Source organism: Ochotona curzoniae, unplaced genomic scaffold (assembly GCF_017591425.1).
Source record: "Ochotona curzoniae isolate NIBS_2020 unplaced genomic scaffold, NIBS_Ocur_1.0 contig_1, whole genome shotgun sequence".
Taxonomy (NCBI): Eukaryota; Metazoa; Chordata; class Mammalia; order Lagomorpha; family Ochotonidae; genus Ochotona; species Ochotona curzoniae.
Window position 1 is genome coordinate 27346613 of NW_024464918.1, and position 26090 is coordinate 27372702.

Genomic DNA, 26090 nt, shown 5'->3' on the forward strand with positions numbered 1-26090 from the left:
TCCTGGCGGCCCCACTTCCCTTCCAGCTCCCTGCCTGTGGCCCGGGAGGGCAGTCGAGGACAGCCCAGGGCTTTGGGACCCTGCACCTGTGTGAGAGACCCGGAAGAGGCTCCTGGCTTCGGATCGGCATAGCATCGGCCGTTGTGCTCACTTGGGGAGTGAATCATCGGACGGAAGATCTTCCTCTCTGTCTCTCCTCTCTGTATATCCGCCTTTCCAATAAAAATAAAACAAATCTTAAAAAAAAAAAAAAAAAGAAAGAAAGAAACCTGCCCCGAGAAGAATCTGCTAACCAGAAGTACAATGATCAAGAGCAAAAGAACAGATAGAGGCACAATGAATATTACTGAAGATTCCCCTGCAAAGGAACAAAAGCCTTTGCCAACCTCAGAGTTAACTGTGGAATATATCAAGAAAATGGAGGATTCAGAATTCAGAAAACTTGTTATAAAGTTTCTTATCAACAACCAGAAGCACATGCAGGAGTTCAAAGAATTTAAGGAATATGTCACCCAGAATATAGAAACACTGAAACAAAATCAAGTAGAATTATTGGAAATGAAAGATACAATAGAGCATATTAAAAATATTAAAAATTCTGTGCAAAGTCTGTAATAGAATGAATGAGGCAGAAGAAAGAATCTCAGAAGTAGAAGATATTTCTTGTCACAATGCGGAAACAATCACAAAGCTGGAATCAGAGCTGGGTCACACTAAAAAAAGTATTCAAGAATTTCTTAATTCAAATATGAATTATGGGAGCTCTAGAAGGTGCAGAAAGAGAAGCTGGGTTTAAAAATACAGTTAATGAAATAATGAAGGAAAATTTTCCTAGTCTGGAGAAAGGATTGGAAAACAGAATACAGGAGGGACACAGAACTCCCAACAGGGTTGACCAAAAGAGATCTTCATCACAACACATGCTAATCGAACATAAGGAAAAATCCTTAAATCTGCATGTAAAAAATATCAATTCATGTACAGAGGAATGGCAATCAGACTCACAGCTTACCTCTCTCAGGAAACTCTGCAGGCCAGAAGAGAATGGAGTGACATATTCTAGATTCTAAAAGGAAAAAAATTCAGCCCAGAATAATGTACCTAGCAAAGCTTTCCTTTGCCTTTTAAAAAATTTTAAATTCTTGTTTATTTTTTAATTGATTTTTTCCTTTGCCTTTGAAAATGAAATTAAAATCTCCTGCAACAAAGAAAAGTTCAAAGAATATGCCTCTTTCACACCTGCCCTGCAAGACAACTTAGAGATGATGTCTTGACAGAGAAAAGGAATAGCACCCACCAAAACCAAGGGCAAATGTGAAGAACATCCTGGTAATATAACAACACAAGACTAAATCAATGAACAACCCATTGCTAAAACGACAGGGCCAAGTTACCACATGTTCATGTCAACCCTGAATGTAAAAGGCTTAAATGCATCAATCAAACATGGATTAGTAGACTGGACTGAAAAATCAAACCCATCTATCTGTTGCCTACAGGAGACATACCTCGTCGACAAAGATCAGCGGAAACTATATCTCATGGATTTTGATGATATTTTTGTTTTTATTTTCATTTCTTCAAGAACAGTTTTTATCTCATTAAATTCTCTACTGACCATAGGTCATACTGTAACATCATTTTCTTCAAGAAGGTCTTCAAAAATTTTTTAAAATTTATTTTTATTTCAAAGTCAGATATATAGAGAGAGGAGGAGAGACAGAGAGGAAGATCTTCCATCCACTGATTCACTCCTCAAGTGACTGCAACGGCCTGAGCTGGGCCGATCATAAGCCAGGAGTCTAGAGCTCTCCCGGGTCTCCCTTGAGGTTGCAAGGTCCCAAGGCTTTGGGCCGTCCTCAACTGCTTTCCCAGGCCACAAGCAGGGAGCTGGATGGGAAGTGGAGCTGCTGGGATTAGAACCAGCACCCATATGGGATCCTGGAGCATTCAAAGTGAGGACTTTAGCTGCTAGGCCACAGTGCTGGGACCCAAGAAGCTTCTTGACTTTCATTTCTTTATTAACACATTAGTCATTCAGTAGCATGTTCTTTAACTTCATGGCATTATAAATTCCTATTTTTCTTCCAGTTGTTGATTTTGTTTTGTGGCCTTTTATTTAAGCGATGTATAGTAACTGTGTCATGGAGACTGTCATATCCAGATATGAGGATACAATGCAGTATGCATCTCTGCTTACAAATCAAAGATGGACTCCCAGTCAAACTGTTAACTATATCTTGACAAAAGGATGCTGGACTCTCTGCCATTGTCCACGCCCACAGTGATGAGCTTATGACCGTTTATGAAGAACCATACTATTGTAATAATATAGAAGTCAGTATTTGTGTGGGGAGGACTGGAGGGGGAGGGCCAGGGAAATTCCAGAGCATATAGAACTGTATCATAAAATCATAATAATTTTTAAAAAATGGGAGAAAAAGGATATCTATGTGGACTCTGATCAAACTGCTGGATCAGAGCTTCTTAAGCTGGGTGGGATTGTCTAAATCAGGGGTTGTCCTGTGCACTGTGAGCTATTGGGCGTCCCTGGCTTCTCTCCCCAGTGGAGGGCAGTAGCACGCCAGCTGGTGTGACAAACGATTCCACGGATACAGACCCAGAGCTGACTACCAACGCACAGCAAAGTCAAGGTTCCAAAGGAGACATTATGCGATGTATAGTGACTTCCAAAGAAGTCACCACGGCAAGGCAAGCAGAAAAAAAAAAAAAAAAAAAAAATCGGGACCCAGCTCTACTCTGGCCCCAGCTGCGTGCCAAATGCACACCCTGCGGAGGCAGCAGCTGATGGCTGAAGCAGTTGGGGTTCCCTGCCAGCTACCTGGAATAGGATTGCCTCCTCCTGATCCTGGGTGCTACTTGCCCCAGACCCACAGGAACATATGGAAAGTGAACCAGCTGATCCTCCTTCCGTCTTTCAATGAAATTAAAAAAAAAAAAAACAAAAAAACGGGGAAAAAAACCCAACCAAATCCAAAGGGCGATTCTCTGGGTCTCCCAGAACCTGAGCGTGCGGTTCGTCCACCTGGCTCCACTGCCATTGTCCCACTATCAAGTGCCATGTTTTATTCAGTGCTGTTGCCCTGGTGCCTGGCAGAGCACGGGCAGACACCAGTCGTGTTCAAGGTGACTGTGCGGGCAAGCATCTCGTACCTCAGGGGCGCTGAGGGGGCCGCGCGCGCAGAGTCGGAGACTCCCCCGAGGCAGAGCCACGCACGGCAAGTGCACCAAAGCCACGCGACCTAGCAGGAAAGGCCACGGCCGCGAGGGGTCAGACGGTGACCCAGCCTCTCCCAGCCCCCCTCCAGGCGCAGGTGCCGGGATACCCAACGCAGACCCCGGCCGGAGTCCCCAGCGGAGCCGAACCCCGAGGCCGCGGCCCCCGTGCGCCCTGGCGCGCGCGCGGCCCGAGGGAGCGCTCCGTGCGCCGTCCTGCCGCCGTCCTGCTGCCGCCCTCCCGTGGCCGCCGCGAGCCGACCTCCCGGCCGTCCCGGGCCCCCTCCCTCGGCCGCGGTGACATCACCGCATTCCCCGCTCCCGGCTCCTCCCGTCGCGGCGCCTGCAGCCGCAGTGAGAGGCGCGCTGGGCCCGGTGGTGGCGGAGAGGAAGTGGCCGAGCCGCCGGCGCGCCGACCCGTCCGCGCCGAGGCCGGTCCCGCGGCGGCTCGGGTGACAGCGCCAGGCACGGTCGCAGCAGACAGCGGCGAAGATGGCTGATGATTTCGGCTTCTTCTCGTCGTCCGAGGGCGGGGCTGCCGAGGCGGCCGAGGAGGACCCGGCGGCTGCCTTCCTGGCCCAGCAGGAGAGCGAGATCGCGGGCATCGAGAATGACGAGGGCTTCTCCGCACCTGCCGCCGGCCAGGGGGCCTCGGCACCGCCGGCGCCCGCGAGTGGGGGTGAGTCAGCGCCCTGGCCTAGGGGTGCCGGCAGCTCGGGACCGGCACACCGAGGGGACAGGGCGGGCCTAGGGGCCCTGCCGCCGGGTGAAGTGGGCCTGCGTGGGTAGCGAGCGGGCCCTGCGGGAAGTGGGCAGGAATGTTCTTGGAGATCCCCCAGGTAGGACTCAGGACTCGGGCAGCAGCTGAGCGCTCGTCCGCCAGGGGCCTGTGAGTCTAGTGGCTGCCGGCCTCCGACTGCCTTGGCATGTCACCTCCCAGGCCAGCTCCTGCCATCAGGCCCTGGCGCTGGTATTCAATGCCAGTCCGGTGCCCGCCCCCCCCACCCCGGCCTTCTACCGGCCCTGCTCCTCCGGTGAGAGGTGCAGATGTGGGCAAAACACGGGCACCTTGTGGTCCTCCCGCACAGCCCTCCTCCCATGGCTGGAAAAGCCGGGGACAGCCAGGACCATTTGGACTCTCCAGGCCACCCTGCAGGCACTTGAGCTGGACATGTTAGTCACCGTGGAGTCATTTCATAGGCAGCATGGAGCCCGTTTCCCAGCCAGCAAAACTGAGGTTCACCGAAATGATTAGCTACTACCAGGTCGAGGATTTCAATGTCTTTCTGTCGAACTCCAAGGCCTCTGCAGCTGACCGCGCTGGCCTGGACGTACCTGGCACTGTACACCCCGAACCCCCGATGTCTGTGTGTGCTGTGGGGGAGGGGGAGGCACCCTCCACCTATTCCTGTCCTTCAGCACTCAGTACCTGGTGACTTAACACTGTCCCAGAGGTGGTCCAGGGCCGCTAGAATCAGCTTCAGCCCTCTGGGTTTTGGGTCTGGACCCTGTGGCGTCTTGTTTACCAAGGATGTCCTGGCTTGAGAAAAGAAAAAAAAATTCTCAAATTACTGTGTAAGAAAGATTTCATCCTTGTGGGTCTGTCCCAAACGTAGCTGATTCGGCTCCTGCTGCCACGCTGGAGGACTTTAGGAAGTGCTGCCATGGTGTTGATTTACGTGTCCGTACAAGTGCTCTTCCAAAAAGTTTGTTGAAAAATGGAAAGATTTGTTTGTTTTAGGTGCAAAAATTTTGAAGCTTACCCATTGCATTGTCATTATTTGCATTTTCCACCAGCTTTTTGAAGACTCCTCATATTTATGGATTTCGATTTTTTTTTTTTTCTTGCAAAAAGTCCACGTTTCTACTCACATGTTGTAGTACTCTCATGCATGGTCTTTGCAGAGCTCTTCGCAATGACGCCCATGGTTATTCAGCTGTTTGCTGAGCACCTGGTGCGAACCAGGCCCCTCCGCCTCCCCCTCCACCCTGGGGATCTAGAACAAGACAGTTCCTGTGACCCAGGAATTAGAAACAACTCCTACGCCTTGAGATAAGAAACGCAACGTGTAAGAAGCTGAAAGTCCTGGGAGCCTGCCTGTGCTGGCACAGCCACACAGCCAGGAGTGGCAGCTCTGCCCATGATACTGAACCTCCTGTGCTCTCTTTAAAACATTATTAATTTGAAAGGCAGAATCACAGAAGGAGAGAAAGACGGAGAGCTCTTTCATCTGTTGGTTCGCTCCAAATGGCTGGAGCTGGGCCAGGCTGAAGCCGGGAGGTTCATCTGGGTGTTCCCCATGGGAGGAGGGGCCCAAGGAGTGGGGGGCATCTTCCACTGCCTTCCCAGGCACATTAGTAAGGGAGCTGGATGGGAAGTGGAACAGCCAGGTCTGGCACCCAGAAAGGATGTCAGAGCAACACAGAGTAGCTTTGCCTGCTAAGCCACTGGCCTGGTCCCTGAGGTCTGTGGTTTTTCAAATGCTGTAGCAACCTCCTCGGGAGATGGCGGGATATCCCAGGCAGGAGATTTCTTCCCTGACCTCGCCAGATCTGGAGCCGTCCTAAGGCAGCAGCTACCAGCACCTCAGATTCTTCTAGAAGGTACCTGCCCACGTTCATGTGCCAGCATTCATTTACCCATGCGTCTCCTCTGGCTCAGCCCAGGCAGGGCCCGTTGGGAGGGGCGGTTGTCCGAGAGAGAAGGGCAGGTGGGATTCAGACAGCCAGAGGTAGGGGGGAGCTGAGCAAGTTGTGGTCTTGCAGGGGACACAGATTGGCTCCAGGCCCAAGGTGACAGGGAGCTGCTGGGGACACAGTCCCCAGGGTCTCCCTTGAGGCTGCACTGGCTCCGCCACCCTCCTTAGCGGTGACGGCTATGAGGATGGCAGGAAGGTGCTGTAGGTGGCGGCTCAGGGGGCAGCTTCAGTGGCGGGGAGGAGCCGATCTGGCACCCCTTAGCCTGGGCAGCTGAACAGGCAAGAAGATGCCAGCGACCTGGGTGGGGCAGGGAAGGGCCTGGGCCTCCTGGGAGCTAGACGAATGCGAGGTCCAGCCAGCAGCCGCTGCCTTCCCTTAGCCCATGGGGGTTGCATGTCTGTGCCAACCGCTCAGATGTTGGGCTTCCAGGAGACCCCAAGGACAGAGGTGTTTCTGAGCAGGCCTTGCCAGGCTGTATCTGTAGTTGGCCTGGAAATGGAAACACTGTGTTTCCATTCATCTGCTTGGGGAGGTCCCAGGAGGTTTACACTTTCACACTCTTTTTTTGTTGCTGTTGTTGAGCACCATGTCTGGCCATGACATGCTAATCATTTCTGGGCAAGCTCGTTTTCCCTGCTGGGCCTGGGTAAGCTTGCAGGAATGTTCTGGTCCTTCTCTGCCCTTGTTCCAAAATGGGTCAGGCATCTGGGAAAAACAGCACACCCAGGAGTTTATCCCCAGGACCTGTATCTGCCACTCTCTGGCACTGTGGGTCTCCAAATGTGGACATTCGAGTACAGACACGGCAGTAGACCGATCACATAGCCCTATGGGAACTCACTCTAACGCTGTGTGTGAGTGACGGGGGGGCTCCCCACAAGGCCAACACCTTGTCTCTGGAGCAACAAGATACCAGGGCAGACTGGGGTAGAGCTTTACCCCCAGGCAAGGCTGAGCCTGGAGCAGCACCTGAGATGGGGGTGGTCAGGGCGGAGTGGCTGGTGCACCTGGGCCCAGAAGGCCAAGTGCACAGACCAGCACCATGGTGAGTGGATTCTGGTAGGAGCAAAGTCTGGGGAGAAGTAATCGCTTTGCTGAGGATACCACTGAAATGTCACCCTGACTTAGGGACCAGGCCACTTTGTGGAACAAGTGCTGTTTGCGTGCGTGGGGTGACAGCTGGTCTTATGGGGTCAGCATCAGTCCCCGCTCCACTGGGAAAATAAAGTCCGTTCTAGTTGATATCCACCAGGGAGGGAGTCAGTGCCCGAGGTGAAGTCTCCCTACCTTCTGTCCACAGGCAGCAAAACCCTGTTGCTGCGGCTGCTAACCCTCTCTGGTGGGGAACGAGATAGTGGTCCGCTGGTGATGTGGAGGAGAGGGGAGGGTTGGGTTGTTGCTAGGAGACATTGCAGTTTCTGCCAGGCCTTACAGGTGTGAGTGGGCCAAAGGAGCGATTCTGTTTTGTCAAGCCGAGAGCTGTGGTTACCATGTAGTTATCCACAGGCACTGATGTGGATGCAAAGCCTGCTAAGGGAATGCCTGGACCCTTGTGTGTGGGGAGGAGGAGCTGGGAGGTGATGACATGCCCAGCAGCACGAGGCCTGCTGTACCACGTTTAGGGGACCTCCCTGCCCTGCCGACCGGCTCAGTACCCAGGGAAGACGCCTTGGGAACCAGTCCGCAAAGAATGAGCCCCGCCAAGCGTGCTTTAGGGAGGGAAGCGGGAAGCAAGGCATGGGGCAGGGCAGGGTGGGGACTGCAGGGAATAGAGAGGGCTGAGTTTGGGGAAGGAGGAAGAGGGAATCTAGGGTTTGTGGGAGAGACTGGCGGAAGTGAGTCAGGTCAAGTAGGCTGGGCCAGAGGCTTAGGTTCCGCCCTCCAGCCTGGGCACACTCACCTGGCAGTTCCTGATATGTGCCTGGCACAGCTCTGCCAGTGCTGAGCCTCCCTGTGGATGAAACCAAGTCCCTTTTGTCTCGGAGGGCCCGTTCAGGTGGGGAGGACAGACAACCAGCCAGTGCCCAAGGAAACAGATGAGGCTGTAGCAGGTGCGGCCGAGGGAGGACCATTAGGGGAGAACGTGAACTGGGGTGTGGACTGATGGATGGGGTCAGGGTGGGGAAGCCTCCAACAAAGCCTGGTTTGGGCAGAGGCTGGAGTGAGTGAGAGAGCATGGGCACCTGCCAGGTGTCCAAGGCAGGACCAGCCTGGAGGCCAGAGTGGTCCCGAGCAGTGGGCTTCTTTTTGCTGTGTTTTTGTTATGCTTTTAATCAAAGAGTCACAAAGGTAAGTGTACGTTGGGCAAAATGTTAACCCTGATCTGAAAGAGGATGAATTAGGGCAAGGAAGAGGAGGTGAATGGGTCTGTTTCACTCCCTCAGTGACCACAATGGCCAGAGCTGAGCTAATCCAAAGCCAGGAGCTAGGACCTTCCTCTGAGTTTCCCAACTAGGAGCAGGGACCCAAGGACTTGAACCATCCTCTTTTGGTCTCTCCCAGGCCATCGGCAGGGAGCTGAACTGGAAATGGAGCAGCCAGGACTCAAACTGGTGTCCATGTGGGATGCCAGTGCCGCAGGCAGAGGATTAGCCTGTAAGCCACTGCATCAGCCGCTCATAATCATTTACTTGTTCCACAAGTGGTTATTGAGCTCTCGCCGCATCACAGGTGCCATGGTGGACGGACAGAGCTGGTGGGGCCGGGGTAGGGACTGGGCAGCAGGGAGAGTGGAGGGCAACTTGGAGAGTCACTATGGCAGCTGGAGTCGCAGGTGTCAGGAAAGGGGGGCAGGAGGAGCCAGTGTTACAGGTAGGAGAAAACAGTGATGGGAGGAACACAAAGAGGAAAGTAGGGCAGTTGCTGTGTGTGGAGGGGGCGGGGCGACTGATTCCTGCTCTCCCAGGTGGAGTAGTCACGCCAGGGTGGCCCCGGGACAGCTGGAGGCGTTAGGGCTCCTCTCACTCTAACCCCTGCTCTAAGCCTGCACCCCAGTCACAGGCTCTGCGGAGAATTCAGCGATTCCCAGCTGCAGCCCTGTGAGGCCAGTTAATTTCCAGAGGTGAAGATCTGTCACCACTCGGGGGAGGGCCTTGGGCAGCCAAGTCCCCACTCTGAACCTCAGCTTGAGAAGGCATAAAATGGGTTCCTACCAACTTCCTCCTGGGGCTGCGATGAAAAATCCAAGTGTGCTAAGGGTTGCGAGCGGCCTGTGGACAGTAAAGGACTGGGCTCAAATTCATGCACCCAGGATGTCTCTGTTGGGGGAGGGGCAACAGATGGGTGCAAAAGGGAAGGGAAAATGGGGCTCTTCAAAAAGTTGGTGGAAAATGTGTTTTTGGAAAAACGCCTCCTGGAGAACAAACTTGGTGGCAGCCAAACAAACGTATCTTTTCATGCCCTTGTCCGCGATCTTTTTGAAATTCCTTTGTACAGAGGCTGGGCTGCAGCCATCCCATGATTGCGTCAAACTGAACCATTCATTACACTGTCTCCTGTTCTCCTAGCTGGTCCTGAGGACATGGGAGCCACAGTCAACGGCGATGTGTTTCAGGTAAGTAAGAACTGGGAGGCAGAGCCCTGGGGGGGACTGAGCCTGTGTCCCCACCAGCAAGAGGGGCGGTTCCGCTGTGTCTGATGCATTGAGACCAGGACTGAGAGAGAGCTTTAGCATCTTTTCTTGTCCTGGAGGAGGCAGCGAAGAGGGAGAAGGATCACTAGGAATGTAGGGGAATGGGGAGAGGCTTCACGTTGCCCAGCTTTCTGAGAGATGAAGTGGCCCACAGTAGGATGGAATGCGAGGAAGGACAGGACCCTGTCTGAGCATGCTCCATGGCCTGGAGAGCGAACTGAACAGCCATCTCCAGCAGGTGCGAGCTCATTAACTGGGCAGGCCCTTTGGTCCAGAGGTTGTATTTCTGAGAATGCTCCTTAAGGAAGAAACTGGACAAGGACACCCAGATTGCCTGCAGCATGTTTTCAACAGAAGACAAGTAGAAGTGACCTAAGTATGCCACTTCCCTGGGCCGGGTAGCTGGATTGGACATCATGGTTACAAAGGGTGACTAGAGCTTCTGGCATGGCCGTGCAAGGATGCCCACCACACAGCAAGTGGGAAAACAGCTTGTGGAATAATGTGCACAGTATGGTTGTGTTTTTCATTTTAAAAATAGGTTCGCACATCTGAGAGAGTGTGTACCAGCTGCTGACAATGGTGAGCCTAGACAATGTAGGAGGGGGCAGGGGTGGGGCTAGGCAAAGGATTGTCACTGGATGAAAAAAATATTCCTTTTGTGTCAAAGATCTACTTATTTCTTTGTGTGGCTTTTTTTTTTTAAGGTTTGTTTTTATTGGAAAGGTAGATTTTTTTTTTTCTTTTCACAGAGAAGAGGAGAGACAGAAAGGAAGATCTTCTGTCCACTGATTCACTCCCCTTCTTCCGGGTCTCCCACATGGGTGCAGGGTCCCAAGGCTTTGGGCTGTCCGTCACTGCTTTCCCAGACCATAAATAAGGAGCTGGATTGGAAGAAAAGTTGTTGGGACACGAACCAGTGCCAATACGGGATGCTGGTGCTTGGAGGTGGAGGATGAGCCAGTTTAGTCGTTGCACTGGCCCCTGTTTGTGTAGTTTTTTTAAAAATTATTGGGCCCGGCGCAGTGGCCTAACAGCTAAAGTCCCCGCCTTGAACGCACCAGGATCCCATATGGGTGTTAGTTCTAATCCCTGCAGCCCTGCTTCCCATCCAGCTCCCTGCCTGTGGCTTAGGAAAGCAGTCGAGGGCAACCCTAGGCTTTGGGACCCTGCACCCATGTGGGAGACCTGGAGGAAGTTCCTGGCTTTGGATCAACACATTTCTGGCCATTGTGGCTGTTTGGGGAGTGAATCAATGGACGGAGGATCTTCCTCTCTGTCTCTCTTCCTCTCTGTATATCTGACTTTGCAATAAAAATAAATAAATCGTTAAAAAAATTATTTATTTTACATGCAAGTCAGCATTACACTGAGGCAGAGAGAGAGTCCATTTGCTGGCTTACTCCCAAATGACTGCAGTGGCCAGGGTTGGGCAGGTTTGTAGCATCTTCCAGGTCTCCCACATTGATGCAGGGACCCAAGTCCGTGGGCCATCCTTGGCTGCTTTCCCAGACCGTTAGAAAGAACGATTGAAAGTGGAGCAGCCGGGATCAGAACTGACGCCTATAGGAGATGCTGGTGCCACAGGTGGAGGATTAGCTTGCTATGCCACTGCTTCTGCCCTTATTTCCTTATTTCCTTGAAAGGCAGAGTTGCAGAGAGAGAAGGACAGAGAAAGAGTCAAAAGCTTCTATCTGCTAGTTCACTCCCCTAGTAACCGCAACAGCCTAGGTTGGGCCAAACTGGGAAGCCAGGAGTCTGGAACTTCATCTGGGTCTTCCACTTGGGCGGCAGGGACCCAGGCACTTGGGCCGTCCTTCGTTGCTCGCCCAAGCACGGTAGCAGGGAGCTGGGTTGTTGTGGGCAGTGGCGTAACTACTCCACCACATGCTGCAGAGGCCCTCTACACCGGCTGGGGAGGTGGCTCTCCTGTTAGGCACCAACCAATGTAAGAGAGCTTAGGCTGACAGCATTCTGGCTGTACCTACTGCGCATGCCTGGGACCCCCGCTGGTTCAGGTCTTGCCTGCTGTGCCTGGCTCTTGCCTGGGTCGGGCAGGGCCACTCCTGGATGAGTCACGAACCTTGGTCCCTGTGGATGTGTGATGGGGCAGGAGCCTCCAGCCTCCTGCATCCCCCTGGGGAGAACAAACAATGCTTGATTATGTAAGCTGGATGGGTTGGTACTTTATGTAGGGAAATTGGCCAATTCCTGGTTCTGGAAAATTACTCAACCGTCAGCAAGCTGGAAAAGCCTGTCTCTAGGACTTTGGCCGCTTCCTGTCTAGCTGAGCCTGACAGCCTTAAAGAGGGAGTGTTTGCTCCTGGTCTGAGCCTGCAGCTCTCTTCCTGCCAGGCCTGTCAAGCCTTGGGCCCTGGGGATCCCAGCATGGTCCTGAAGCTTCAGGGATACCTGGGCCACAGAAGCATCTAGAACATTCTAGGCAGGCGGCTCCTGCCAAGCCCCAGGGCACATGGGCCTGTTTTTCTCTGGGTGATTAGCCCCCTGCCTTCTCCCTCCTCATCCCAACCCTGCAGCTCCGCCTGGCATCTGGAACATCTGGGAAAATCTGGGTTTTTATCCCAACATTGGAATTTTTAAAAAAGATTTATTTATTTTTTAAAGATTTATTTATTTTTATTGCAAAGACAGATATACAGAGAGGAGTAGAAACAGAGAGGAAGATCTTCCATCCACTGATTCACTCCCAAAGTGGCTGCAATGGCCAGAGCTGCACCGATCTGAAGCCAGAAGCGAGGAGCTCTTCCAGGTCTCCCACGCAGGTGCAGGGTCCCAAGGCTTTGGGCCGTCCTCGACTGCTTTCCCAGGCCACAAGGAGGGAGCTGGACGGGAAGTGGAGCTGCTGGGATTAGAACTGGTGCCCATATGGGATCCCAATTTATTTATTTTTTATTTGAAAGAAAAATTTATGAGGTTGGTATGATGTCTCAATTGGCTGATCCTCCACCTGCAAGCAGCTTCTCTCTGTAAATCTGCCTTTTCAATAAAAATAATGTTTTGGGTCCGGCATGATAACCTAGTAGCTACAGTCCTTGCCTTGCATGCTTGGATCCCATATGGGTGCCAGTTCTAATCCCAGCAGCCCCACTACTCATCCAGCTCCCTGCTTGTGGCCTGGGAAAGCAGTAGAGGATGGCCCTAAGCCTTGGGACCCTGTAACCACATGGGAGACCCAGAGGATGCTCCTGGCTCCTGGCTTCGGCTTGGCGTAGCCCTGGCTGTTGTGACTACTTGGTTAGTAAACCAGCAGATTGAGGATCTTTCTGTCTCTCCTTCACTCTGTACACCTGACTTTCCAATAAAAAATAAATAAAAAATAAAAGAGAGTTGCAGAGAGAGAAGGAGAGACATGACACGGAGAAGTCTCTGCTGGTTCACTCCCCAAATGTTGGGAGCTAAGCCAGACCAAAGTCAGGAGCTTCTTCCAGGCCACCCCGTGGATGCAGGGGCTCAACTGCTTGGCCCATCCTCCACTGCTTTTCCGGACCATTTTCCATGCAGCAGGGAGCTGGGTCAGAAGTAGAGCAGCTGCCCAGATGGGATGCTGGTGGTGCAGACTGAGGCATAGCGAGCTATGCCATGGTGCCGGCCCCCCAACATTGGCAGTTGTTAGTCGTCACTGTGAATGACAGCCCCAGCCACGCTTATTTGTACATCAGCTCTTGCTGGTGCCCCTTCCACGTGAGGAGGGCTCCCTCAGGAGCTTGGCGGTGAAGCCCCTGCTTACCTCCCTGCTCTGTTCCTAGGTCCCTTAATCCCAGCCGCGCTTGGAGCTTCCTCCGACCTACTGCAGCGGTGGCTGGGTGTGGGCGGAAAGCCTGGCAGTCTGTCTCAGGACTGAGTAAGGCAGGCTCTGCCCCGAGCTTGCACGGGGGTGGAGAGGTGGGGTAGGGGAGGAGCAGCCTTGGCTGTGGGCCCCGAAGGCTTTCCAGGGCCTGGGCGGGGCTTCCATGGACTGCTGCTTCTGTCTTTCCTTCCTGCCTTGTTCTTCATCTTTCTCCCCATTCTCCCCTTCCTGTCCCCCTGATTTATTTGTTTATTTGACAAGCAGAGTTACAGAGAGAGAGAGAAAGATCTATTTGTTGGTTCACTCTCCAAAGGGCCACAGTGGCCTGGGTGAAGCAGGAAGCTAGGATTTTATTTGCATTTGCTACCATAGGGAAGCACTTGGTCTGACCTCTCCTCCTTTCCCAGGCACATTAGCAGGGAGCTGGATTGGAAGTGGACCAGCCAGGACTTGAACTGGCATCCACGTGGGATGCCAGCATTGCAGGTGGCAACTCAACCTGGAGCACCATTCCACCAGCCCCCACAGTCTACTTTCTACTCTTTGCCACAGCATACAGGCCGCTGCGGGATGTGTGTGTGTGTGTCCGCTTACACACCTGAGCATTCCAGGGAAGCCCATGTAGTCTAGGCCCTCTTGGCACTGCCAGGGGCAGGCACAGAAGACCTGCCGGACTTTCTCCGCTCCCTCGTTCTGCCCCACACAGCTTCCCTCTCTTCCTTCCCCTGCCATGCTCCCATCATCCCCTTTGAGCCACTTAAAGGGATCAACAGTTCAGCTCGGTTTAGCCTTAGCCGCTCAGCCCCAAAGACGGATAGGCCTTGTCCTCTTGGAGTTGGCACACGCACAACCGGCTTAGCCCATGATCGCATGGTAGTCCCTGGCAGAGGGGCCCTTCAGGACAGGAGTGCCAGGGAGAGCTGTGGCTGTGGCATCCTGCCTCCTGGTACCACCCGCTCCTAAACCCTTCCCTCTTGGGAGCGTGGTCTGGGACCTTCCCTCTTCTCCCCCAGGACTGGGATCACAGATAACCCTGGCGCTGCTACCAGGACGGGTGGGGCCGGGGGAAGGGTGCTGAGCCTAGAGCAGCCAAGGGGAGGCGAGCCAGGAAATCCACCCCTGTGCCTGGCCTTCCCCGCCCAGTTCTGGGCCACAAGGTGTTCCCTACCTGCAAGTCAGAAACACATCCAGGGCCTCCTGCTGAGTCTGGTGCTCACACTGCGTTTTTCACTGCGTTTTTCTTATCCTCTGTCATCAGCCGCTCAGCCATAGTTCTCCCTATGCCCAAGGGCCAGACACTGTGCTCAGGGCGGCGGAGTGGCTGTCCTCCAGGAGGCTACTTCCGGTGAGGCAAAGCGTTTAGAGGTCGGCACAGCAGTTAGAGTTGATGGTCTGAGTTCTTCCCATGTGTCTCGCATCACCCAAGAGCTTTACAGAGGGAATTACTGCCTTTAATCCCCTGACACCACATGGGGTAGCTTCTGTCATTCTATTTTTTTTTTTTTTAAGATTTAATTTTATTTGAAATATTTGACAGAGAGCAGGGGAGAGAGAGACATCTTCCATCTGCTGGTTCATTCTTCAGATGGCCACAACTGCCAGAATTGGGCTGATCTGAAGCCAGGAGCTTCTCCTAAGTCTCTCGCGTGGGTATAGGGACCCAAGTTTGGGCCATCCTCCACTGCTCTTCCAGAGTCACAGGCAGGGAGCTGGACTGGAAGTGGAGCAGCCAGGACTAGAACCAGCACCCAATGAGATGCTGGTACTGCAGGCAGTGGATTAGCCTGATGAGCCAACACTCTGGCCGCAGTTTTGCCTGTTTAAAAGCTTGCTCACGACTTGAATCCAAAAGTGGATGCTTGGGGTATGTGTGGATTCGGGGAGAGGCTTCAGGAAGTGGTTCTGGAGTCTGCTCAGGGCAAACTGAGTGGTACTGGCTGAGGGCACCGCATGTGCAGAGAGAGGCACGGAGAGCAGGACGCTCCTCTGGGGCTCACCCACAGCTGGGACCTGCTGCCCATAGGGTTGTGGCAGTGTCAGACTGGAGGGGCTGAAGCTGCCAGAGCTGGTGCCTGCGGGGTGGGCGGGAAGCCCTGTGTGTCTGCAGACAGAGCATGTAGGGCGCACGTGGTAGAAGGCGCAGGATCTGCACCCCGAGCCTGGCGTGGGGCCGCCAGAACTCCAGATGCTCAGGGCAGCTGCTCCAGGGGAGAGCGGCCCTGTGTCCAGGCTGCAGGGGAAGCCTGGCTGGAGGCAGAAGGCCTGGGTTTCCTCTTCTGGGTCTTCTAACCGGGCTGGGCTCTTGAACCTGTCACGCAGCCACCCTGAGCCGTAGGCTTCTGCTTTGCTGACTGGAAATTGGAGGCCTTACCTCCTGGCCCCTCTGGGCTGTTGGGAAAAGAGATTTATAGCTCCCTGAATTTCTTGTTAACCTTGACCTAGCCACAGTGTGGACAAGAGGGAGACCGTGGCAAGAGGGGTACACACAGGAGGCCCCTGAATCCCTAGATACAGCTGTGACTTTGGTCCCCAGGTCCTCGGGGACGAGTTGTTTCCACCCAGTAAATTCCATTTGAATCCTGGCTCCGCCACTTCCTAGGGTGGGTGACCTTTGCACTTCAGGGCTAGAGTCCCACTCCCTGTAAACCGAGAATAATAAAAACCTGCCACTTGGTGATATAAAGATCAAAGCCAGCTGTTGCCGTGCTAGTTCTCCGGGGTTGTCTAAGTTTAGGGTAGGCTTTGTGGGGGCCCCTTCCTCAGTGCCCCTGAATCACCTCATTGCCTCGCAAAGCTGTGGTGTCCGTGCACCCATTCAAAACTTTCCCAAAGGTACAAGCCCGCGTGCCCCACTGCGCATGCCGCCTCTTGACCAAATGCTCCTTGTCCTTGCACCGCTCTCCCTTGCCACCTGCTGTGCTCTCTGTGCCCAAGCCTGAGTGATCATGCTGTCCCTTGTCCCTCTCTCACGCTGGCCTGTGCTATGTCTCCAGCCACAGTCTCTGCTTGGGAAGGATGCCCTCCCCCAAGTTCCCAGAGGATAGGCTGTTCTGCCCCTCCCCAAGCCTGCCATCTCTGACATCATTCAGTCAACATTCCTGAATGCCCCTGGGCTCCTGCCCCAGACCCTCCTTGTCCAGACCCTGAGGAAAACGGGGTGAAGATTCCAGAGACCCTGCTGGACAGGCAGGAGCCCTGAGTTTTCATGCAGTTGCAATGGAAGGCCCGTGGACATGCTTGGGCTTGTCCTGATGTGATGTGCCAAGGGCTGTGGCATTGTGTCCGGGAAGGGGGTGGCAGGTGACACACAGCAGGTGGCTGCTGGACAGAGGCAGCAGGGCCTGGATGGGAAGAAGAGAGGAAATGATTCCAGCAGCGCAGCCTCCTGTCTGAGCCGATGCTGCTAGGTGGAATGTGAGCTGGGAAGGAAGAGGGGCCGGAGGTGGTGAGACTAGGAGGGCAGTGAGCCGGGGAGGGAAGGAGCAAGGGAAGCTGGAGATGCCGTCAGACCTGCATACAGCAGGGAGCACCCCCTACAGCAGGGAGCACCCCCTACAGCAGGGAGCACCTTCTGGCCTGTTGTTGGCTCAAGGCGTAGCAACTGGAATGTCAGGCTGGCAGGCAGGTGCATTTTATTAATCTCTTCATTTCGACTTTCTGATCTCTTGGTGGGTGGCTTTCCTGCAAGGGGGTCCTGAGGAGCCCGTAGAAGACTGCACTGGAAACAACTCCCCCCCACACACACACACAGAGTCACTGTGAGGTTGCTATAGAGGAAGGGCCCCTGGAGAGATGCCCCAGGGGGCCAGATGGGAAGGAGGTAGGTGTAAGTCCTGCTCAACGCAACTTGTGAGAAGCTCCCAGGGATCTTCTGGGGACGTCCTGATGTGTAAGAAAGAGTGAGGGTGTGTTCCAGTGTCTCACCCAAGGGCTGGGCCTAATCAGAGGCTCTCTGCCCAGGGCCCTCGCCCTTCCCTGGCTCCCCAGACTGTAGGGACAGAACCCAACGCTCCCTGTGTCCCTGCGCCCTGGACACACCCCTTGGACAAACACTCTGGAGTTCCCCCTCGGAGCCAGCACCTGCTGCCTCTGCAGGTTTCCACTGAATCTGCTGTTGCTAATTAAATACCTGCTGTGAGCTAAGGGCAGAGGACGTGGCAGCCTTTGCCACCAGGAGTCCCTGGGCCAGCCTAGAAAACTCAGAAGAATAGAAACTGGGAAAGGCTGACCACTTCAGCAAAGTGTGGAGAGGAAGGGGCCTGGCCCGTGCTTGGCCGCTGGGACACAGCCCCCGACTGGTGCCCCTGCAGCTCAATGAGTGCGGCTGAACACGTCAGCAGACACAGCCCCGAGTGAGTGTGTAGGATGCGTGCAGACAGGAATGTGGGCTGTGATGGAGCCAGGGCGTGTGTGCTGGAACCTAGGACTCTGACCTTTGGAAAGGAATGCTGTTTCCGGGGCGACCTGTCCTAGCTCGACTGAGTCCACGGTCCCCTAGGCTTTGTGTCCCCATCTCTGGAAAGCAGTGGGAGACTGGGGCAGCCTACAAGCTTTGAGGCCTGGGTGCTGGCTCTGCCACACTACTACTTTAACCTGCCTCCCCTGGCCTCAGCTTTCTCCCCTGTAAAATGAGGGTGAGTAACTATAACTATTATTATTCTAGTGGCCATTCATTGAGCCATGACTCTGTGCCAGGAAAAAAAAACTGAAACAAAACAAAACAAAAATGTTGCATAAAATCATGAAGGTTGTCTTCCTCTGATTATCAGATGAGAAAACAGGTTGGACAGGGTTAAGTCTGGCTCCAGGTCTCAGACATATTTTGTAGCACCTAAGCCCACCAGTTACCGGCATGGGCCAAGTTCTTTTTGAAGATTTAAAAAAATTTTTGTTTTTTTTTTTTTAGGATTTGTTTTGGGCCTGCCACAATAGTGTAGTGGTTAAAGTCCTTGCCTTGCATGCCCGGCATCCCATATGGGCACCGGTTCTAATCCTGGCAGCCCTGCTTCCCATCCAGCTCCCTGCTTGTGGCCTGGGAAAGCAGTCGAGGACGGCCCAAAGCTTTGGGACCCTGCACCCACGTGGGAGACCCGGAAGAAGTTCCTGGCTCCTGGCTTCAGATCTGTGCAGCTCCAGCCGTTGCGGTCACTTGGGGGGGAATCATCGGATGGAAGATCTTCCTCTCTGTCTCTCTTCCTCTCTGTATATCTGAGAGAGAAACAGAGACAAAGATCTTCCATTCGCTGGTTTACCCCTCAAGTGGCCGCGATGGCCAGAGCTGAGCTGGAACCAGGAGCTCCTGATTACAGGATCCCAAGGCTTTGGGCCATCCTCTGATGCTTTCCCAGGCCCAGGCAGGACCCTGGATGGGAAGTATAGTGGCAGGGGAGAAGAATCAGTTCCCATGTGGGATCCTGGCACGTGTAGGGGGATGATTAGACAACTGAACCATCACATTGGGTCCCTTCTATTTTTAAAATTCATCTCACTCCGATGCTGTCTGTGTGTCGGGGGCTATTATTTAATCCATTGTATTATGAAGGTAGTGTCTGCTGTGTGGTTTTCCGAGACTCCTGCTTGGGCAGGGGCAGGTGGGGATGAGGAAGGGGTGGCGAGAGGGGGAGGGATGACTGTGTGGCTGGGCTGGGCACGAGGCTCAGGCACAGAGAGGGCAAGCAGCTTGCCCACGATCACGCAGGGGCCAGAGTGTTGCTGGCAGAGAGTAGCAAGTGCAAAGGCGAGGGACAGTGGGTCTGAGGCTTTTGTGGATGTCGAGCTGTCCAGAGAAGCACTTGAATGCCCGGGGTTGGTAGTGGGCTGTGCAGAGACAGTGGGCAGCTGTGCAGAGCTGGACACAGCTGTGTGTTTGTGTCCTAGGAGGCTAATGGGCCTGCCGACGGCTATGCTGCCATCGCCCAGGCCGACAGGCTGACTCAGGAGCCTGAGAGCATTCGCAAGTGGAGGGAGGAGCAGAAGAAACGGCTGCAAGAGCTGGGTAAGGAACGAGCTGGGTGAGGAACGAGCTGGGTGAGGAATGAGCTGGGCCAGGGTGGGCTGGGGTGCGGGGGGTGGAGGGCAGGGGACTGCCTGGGGTCTCAATGTGGGAGCTGGCAGAGTGTCAGGGTCCTGTGGATGCCTGCGAGGGGTGTGGGGAGCGGCAGCCGGGGCAGCTGGATGACCTGCTACTCCTTCTCCGGCAGATGCCGCCTCCAAGGTGACAGAACAGGAGTGGCGGGAGAAGGCCAAGAAGGACCTGGAAGAGTGGAACCAGCGCCAGAGCGAACAAGTGGAGAAGAACAAGATCAACAACCGGTGAGGGGCCAGGGTGCAGCTGGGGAGATGCGTGGGTCTCAGGGACACCAGGGAGCTGCGGGCATGCCAGGGGACCATGGGGACATCAGGGGAGCTCTTGGCACTTGAGGGAGACCTGAAGGGGTGGTGGGGATGTGGAGAAGCTACAAGGACAGGGATGGCTCGGGTCACATGAGGGCGGGATGGGGGCATGAGGGGAGCCCTGGGATGTCTGTCCTGGGGGCGGGGGGGGGGGGATGGATTTGGTGGCCAGAGCAGAGGGCGAGGAGGGCAGCTCCAGGGCAGCTTCCCCCATTTCCTGTACAGTTCAGCCGGCCCTTGGATGAGCCCTGCATGGGGACATGTGGGTCCCCCAGGAGCAGAAAAGGACCTGTCTACTGGGGGGCTCAGCAGCCAACAGTCCCCCGTCTTCTGTGTCCTCAGCCCAGAGCAGCTAAAGGAGAAGAGGGAATTAGTGGCCGATGTAACTGGACACGCAGGGGATGGTCGGCAGGCACAATGGCTGCAGGGGTTCAAGTTCAATACACACCCACTCTTGCTGGCTCTCTGACTACTTCTGTTTGTTTTGGCTTCCGTTTTGGGCACACACCTGGGTATTGGCAGGAAAGGGGGACAAAGACAGCCTCCAGCAGTTCCAGGCTTCTGTCGGAAGGCCCTAGGGGACAACTGAACCTGGCTTCAGAGAACTCCTGCTCAGATCCTTGCACCTGACTCAGACCAGTAGCAGCTCCCAGGCACAGAGGATGCTCCAACAGGCCACATGTGGATGATAATTCCATTCTTTGGCTAAGGGATCAGTTCTGTCCAAATCACAGTGGGGGCTGCCTGATCCTGCCTGAGGACAACAGGTGCCCTTCCTAGGGGAAGGGGTTTTGGGTGCTGTGAGCACCCTGGGGATACCCTCAGGCTCACACTGCCTATGAGGCTGGGTCCCTCCAGGAAGGGAAAGCCTCGTTCTAGGGAGCTGCCTCACTGTGTTCATGAAACCGCCATATGCATGACAGGTGTGCAGCTCATTATGGGGACACACAGGCCACCAGGAGGTGTGTGCTCACAGAGTTCAGAGGGGGAGAGCCAGGCATGGACAGCTCACCTGGCATGTAGGAGGACCTTCTGTGGGATGGCCACCAAGCAGAGGAAACCAGAACCCCTGGAGGCAGGATCTCAGGCTCCGGGGCCTAGGGCTTTGGAGTGTGCCTAGGAGTTCATCGGGAGCTACGGGCCGGTGTTCTAGACCTGGCAACAGCATGGCACCACAGACAGGATGTGGTGACTTGGGGGGCGGCGGGGACCCTTTTGGGAGGGCATTGGATGACAGGGTCTGGTGGGGACTGGAGCAGGAGGCATCCACAGGCTTAGGGCTGAGCTGTGGAAAAGCCATTGTGGTCACAGCAGTCTGGGCCGGAGCCGTGCTTCCTAACACCTGTGCCTGCTGTCGGTACTAACGCTGTCTCTCTCTTTAACCCTCTGCCTGCCTGCCTGTCCCTGTGGGCCGTTCTCTCTGACCTTCCCCTAACCTCTTCCCTCAAGGATCGCCGACAAAGCATTCTACCAGCAGCCGGATGCTGACGTCATTGGCTACGTGTAGGTGCCTCTGCAGCTCCTGGGTGGGGTGCAGCAGAGTGGGTGTGGACCGCTGCCAAGGCCACTGCTGGTGACTGGCATGAGATTCTTCTTCAGTCACCCTGCTTGTAGAGTGTCCAGACCTGGGACAATGATGAGCTCTGGGGCTGATGCGGGTATCCGACGCTGCCTCGGTGCCCACAGCCAGTCGCCATTTTACTGAAGCACAACCTTGCAGGGTGGGGACAGTACCAAGGGGGCAGGGCAAAGGGCAAGCTACAGTAGGCTGGCCACATGTGTGTGTGCCCGGGACTCGTGGCTCCTGACATGGCTGGGTGTGCCCTTGGCTGGCCCTGGTGCAGTCTGGGCCAAGCGCACACACAGGCCACCCTCACAAGTTGCTTCCTGGTCTGCAGTGTGCTGTTCTGGCTGCATAGCAGAATTCTGGGGCTCAGGGAGACACCCGCATGTTAGGGCAACTGGGGTGTGTGCAGGGCTAGGCAGACCTTCCGTTGGGGCCCTCAAGTGTGCCAAGTTGCCTGGGTGGGGAGAGTGGAGGGAGGAGAAGGGTGTCTAGCTGGGAGACAGGAAGCAAAGCCAGCCCTACAATGGCAGTGGAGCCCTGTGGGGGCTGGGACTAATGGAGAGGTGCAAGGCACCTGATGTACCAGGCTAAGCTGGGGAGAGGGAACCTGCACAGAGGATTGGTGCTCCTGCGGAGTATGAATAGCCCACACAGCATCCAAGAGAGCCTGTGGAGAGAAGGGCTCCTCGGACCCCTGGATGCAGATCTTGTGCAAATGCAGCTTATGATCTGGGGGACTGAAACGAGCCCCTGCCAAGGTTCCACATTCCAAGCTCCAGGGCAGGGCTGTGGGCCCCAGGAGTGTTTCCTGGGGCAGCTGCCCTCCCCAGCAGTCACCCTGCCCCCTCTGGTCGGCACAGCCTTGCTGCCTCGTTGGGTTCTCCGGAGGGTGAGGCTGGGGCTGCAGTTTACACGCTAGGGAAGGTTCGCGCTGTGGGATGGCGAGGAAGAGGCCCCATCACCCAGTCCTGGGCCGTGGGAGACCACCTGGAGAGCTGCCAGCTGTGAGCCATACCTGGTCTTGCTTCCCACACCGGGGGTGACTTCAAGCAGCAAAGGGGCTTTCCAGAAATCCTTGTGGCCAAACATGGACTACATCCAGCTTCCCTCACCTGCGAGTCTTCCAGTGTCTTTTTCTGAATGACCTCTGTTTGCTTAGCTGGGTCTGCCACACTATGTGCCCTCCCTGCCCCTCACTCAGTGGCTCTTGTGACTTCCTAGCCAAATCTGAGAGCAAATCCCCCAGCAGAGCAGTGCCCAGGCAGGCACTCCATAGGGGACGGTTGGGTCATTCCAGGCTGGCAGGGCCGGGCGGTCACAGAGGTGAGGAGGTGGACGCACCTGCCACACGCGCTTCACTTTGGAGGTTCCCAGTGCATGTGGCACGCTCGAGCCTTGGCCAGACTTACTCTTCATCCTGTTGGTGGAATTTCCATTGAGGTGCTACTGTGGTTTCTTCCGAGGGCCTTTGGGAATTCCTTAGATTGGGGCAATGATCGGGGAGTGAGTGCCCGGGCAGGAAACACCTTCCTGAGGGAGTGAGGGCTGTACTGGGAATCAGGAAATGGCAAGTCCTGAGCAGGGGTCAGAGAGAAGGATTCCGGGAAGAGGGGACAGCAGGGCACAGGGCTGTGGACGGGGACTTGTCTGGACAAGGTAGAGCCCGGAGTAGGCTAGGAAAAAGCAGTCTCGGGCTCAGCAAGCACAGGCTTGGGGGAGAAGAGTGGACAGCTGTGACACCTCTGCCTTCTCTCCACCCGCAGGGCGTCTGAGGAGGCTTTTGTGAAGGAATCCAAGGAAGAGACCCCAGGCACAGAGTGGGAGAAGGTGGCCCAGCTGTGCGATTTCAACCCCAAGAGCAGCAAGCAGTGCAAGGACGTGTCCCGCCTGCGCTCGGTGCTTATGTCCCTGAAGCAGACCCCGCTGTCCCGCTAGGTGCCTGCCGTCCGCATGGCCACGCAGCATGGGCTGGGCTCGGGCACAGGGGGAGTGGCTGCTCCAGCCAGGAAGGAGGCGTTCGCCAGCGGCTGCCACACAGCCTATCCTGTCCCTCCCCATCTGCGGGGGGCACGGGCTGGGAAGGGAGCCCCTCACTCCTTGTGCCCCCCTCTCCCTCCCGGCCCCCACTTGGTCCAGTCCCTCCTCCTCCTCTCGGTCTGCTCAGTTGTGACCGTCCCACCTGATGTATTTTTTTTTTTCTTGGCTTAAAGGGTGTGTTGTTAACTCTTTTTACACTTATTTATTATCATCCTCATTTCTCTGGAAGCCGCAACTGGTGTCAGGGCTCGGTTTGTGCTTAGTAGTGTCCCAGGGTTGTGGCCTTGAGAGGGGAGCCCCCATCCCCCAAGAAACAAGCTCACTTCTCGGAGTACTATGTCTCGAGCCCATAGTGGGTAGGGATTCTGTAACTCATCACATGGTCAAGGTCACCGAGCTTCCAGAGGTCAGGCAGTTTGCACCGAGAGCCAAGAGACAAGAGCAGTGGTTCCCCTGGCAGAGGCCCAGACCCCCCTTCCTCAGAGTTGGCTGTGACCCCCTGGATATGGGGGTCCCACCGCTCAGCGTATTGTTGTCCCCTCCTCCAGCTGTGGATTGGGGATATACGACCAGGGACCCAAACCTTTGTCTTCTCTAGTGGAGGCTGCGAACAGGACGTACAAGCCATCATGGTGACCCACTTGGTTTTTGCAAAAAACTTGGAATGATTGCACACCACAATTGTTTCTCAGTGTCATTTAGCAAAGCATCCGAAACTCGCTGGCTCGGAACAACAGAAACATATTGTCCCGCAGGTCAAGAGGCTACGATTGGAGGTGTTTGCAGGGCCAGGCTTGCTCCCAGCTCTCAAGTAGCCCCAGGTGTCCTGTGGCCAATCCTGTGGGACTGGGAGTGCCGTCATGGCCTCATCTGACCTGCCTCCACGGAGAGTCCGTTTGCAAAGAAGGCCATGTTGAGAGGAACGGGGTGGAGCCTGGGACGTCCACATACATTTCCAGGTGACAGTACCATGGGCCGACTGTTCACAGCGCCAGGTGCTCGCCACTCCAGGGCCTCTGCTCGTGTCCTGAGGCCAAGCCACAGTGCCCCGTTTCACAGTTGTGATCTCTGTTTGGCAGCTCAAGAGATCTCAGTGGGGGCGGAAACCCAGCCACCCAGTCACATGTCACGCACTCCCCGTCCCTCTTCATGCTCTTTCGTATGGCGCGGAGCGGAGAGCACAGGCCTCTCCCTCCCGTGGGACCTGCTGGGCCTCAGCAGAGGGGCGTCCCCAGTGGACCTTCCTAACAAATACTGCTGCTGTAAACCTAAGGAGCTAGAATCATGAAAAGATAAAACTGAGAATTATACATATAATATACTTACATGATAGATAATGTACGTTGTTATATATTATATGATTTGTATATAATATACTATATACATATGTAGTTGGAAGGCAGAGTTAGAAGGAGAGAGACGGGAAGCGAGATTCCCCATTCTCCCTAAATGACTGCAATACCAGGCCCGGGTCAGGCGTAGCCAGGAGCCAGGAGCCTCACATCCAGGTCTCCCAAGTGGGTGCAGGGGCCCAAGCACTTGGGCCATTCCCTGTTGCTTTCCCACAAGTGGAGCAGCTGGGACTTGAACCAGCACCCATATGGGGTGGCTTAATTTGCAATGCCACAATGTCACCCTGAGAATGTGTCCTGAGAATCTATTGGTGATAAGTTTGGTAATTACTATCTTACATGATTTCTACGGGGTCACTCCAATCTGAAGTCTGTCTCCTCCTCAAGTCAGAGACCTCAGACGCTCGGGATGAGCCGGAGAAAAAATTCATCGGCCGGCCAGTGGGTTCTTTATTAAGTTGGGAGTGAAAGGCACACGGCACGCTTAGAAGTACGCAACACCTTAGTCGAACTCAATCTGGGATTCCTGAAAAATCCGATACACAATGGGCCACGTCCTCCTCCCCCAACGACACCGGGACCCGATGGGGCAAGAGAAGGGTACTGTCCTGTGGCAAGGCTGATGGTGGCGTCTGTGTTTTTGGAAGGACCTCTGCGGAGCTTTCCCGGGCCCGCCGAGAGCTCAGGCCCGGGACTTCATGGCAGATGCAGCCAGGCCCATGAGGATGGCAGCCACCGTGAAGCCCTGCGCGGCGATCCTGGTACGCATCATCAGCTGGGAGCGCTGGCTCTGGCCCCGGTGGAAGCAGTAGAGGCCGTAGGAGAGGGCGGCCGCCGTGCCCAGGCAACCTGCGGACGGGACGCACAGGTGGGAGCTGCGGCAGGAGGGCACCCCCGCACTGCAGGCTCCCTTCCCGGAGCCCAGGCCTGGGGGCCAGGCTGGCCGAGGCGGGGTGCCCTCCCGCCAGCCTCCCTCCAATCAGCTTCCAGCATGGCCCCCCATGGCACCCCTGGTCCAGCAGCCCGGGTCTCCATGCCCCGACCTCACGTCCTCCCCAGATGCAGCTCCTAGGTACCCCCACTTACCTAGGGGGACCATCGGGTTCTCACGCGTCTTGCGAAGAAACTTTTCCTTGAAGCTTTCTGGATTTCTGTAGATACTGGGGCTGAACCCCTCAATGACAGGAGGCTGCGACGCTTCAAAGGGGCCCTGGGGAGTCATAGGGTCGGGAGTCGCCATTGCTGGGGCCGAGGGTAGGAGAAAACCGGGACGCCGAGCTCCGCCTTCTGATGAGGTCACGAAACGGACGGGATAGTCTGAGTGTTGGTTGTACGCAGGCGCCGGCGCTCGTGGCCTTCTGGGGG

The 26090-nt window shown here is 55.1% G+C and overlaps 2 protein-coding genes across 9 annotated transcripts; one reads left to right on the forward strand and one right to left on the reverse strand.

Annotated features, from left to right (window-relative positions):
* The first annotated feature begins 3628 nt into the window (after positions 1-3628).
* Positions 3629-23604, forward strand: CLTB (clathrin light chain B). Of its 8 annotated transcripts, XM_040965839.1 has the most exons (8): positions 3629-3906; positions 8112-8127; positions 9444-9490; positions 19254-19371; positions 19577-19688; positions 21219-21270; positions 21357-21367; positions 23100-23604. In XM_040965839.1, exons 1-8 carry the CDS (start codon positions 3730-3732, stop codon positions 23269-23271), a joined length of 705 nt encoding a protein of 234 aa, XP_040821773.1. In that variant the 5' UTR covers positions 3629-3729; the 3' UTR covers positions 23272-23604. The 8 variants fall into 8 exon arrangements, with proteins under 8 accessions (XP_040821773.1, XP_040821637.1, XP_040821591.1 ...); XM_040965703.1 differs by lacking the exon at positions 21357-21367 and having other exon boundaries at positions 8112-8129; positions 9455-9490; positions 21219-21272; XM_040965657.1 differs by lacking the exon at positions 21357-21367 and having other exon boundaries at positions 21219-21272.
* Positions 23605-25158: 1554 nt separating this feature from the next.
* On the reverse strand, positions 25159-26002 carry HIGD2A (HIG1 hypoxia inducible domain family member 2A). Its single transcript, XM_040976242.1, has 2 exons — positions 25812-26002; positions 25159-25574 (listed from the first exon to the last, which is right to left on the reverse strand). The coding sequence occupies exons 1-2, from the start codon at positions 25963-25965 to the stop codon at positions 25408-25410; spliced, it is 321 nt and encodes a 106-aa protein (XP_040832176.1). The 5' UTR covers positions 25966-26002; the 3' UTR covers positions 25159-25407.
* Positions 26003-26090: the final 88 nt, after the last annotated feature.

What these genes read in the sequence shown, in the direction of transcription:
- CLTB (XM_040965839.1), top strand. Translation starts at nt 3,730, where the DNA reads ATGGCTGATGATTTCGGCTTCTTCTCGTCGTCCGAGGGCGGGGCTGCC. An exon ending in TCAACGGCGATGTGTTTCAG is followed by an intron (nt 9,491 to 19,253) that starts GTAAGTAAGAAC and finishes TTTGTGTCCTAG; the next exon opens with GAGGCTAATGGGCCTGCCGA. An exon ending in GAAACGGCTGCAAGAGCTGG is followed by an intron (nt 19,372 to 19,576) that starts GTAAGGAACGAG and finishes CTTCTCCGGCAG; the next exon opens with ATGCCGCCTCCAAGGTGACA.
- HIGD2A (XM_040976242.1), bottom strand. Translation starts at nt 25,965, where the DNA reads ATGGCGACTCCCGACCCTATGACTCCCCAGGGCCCCTTTGAAGCGTCG. An exon ending in GAACCCGATGGTCCCCCTAG is followed by an intron (nt 25,575 to 25,811) that starts GTAAGTGGGGGT and finishes TCCCGTCCGCAG; the next exon opens with GTTGCCTGGGCACGGCGGCC.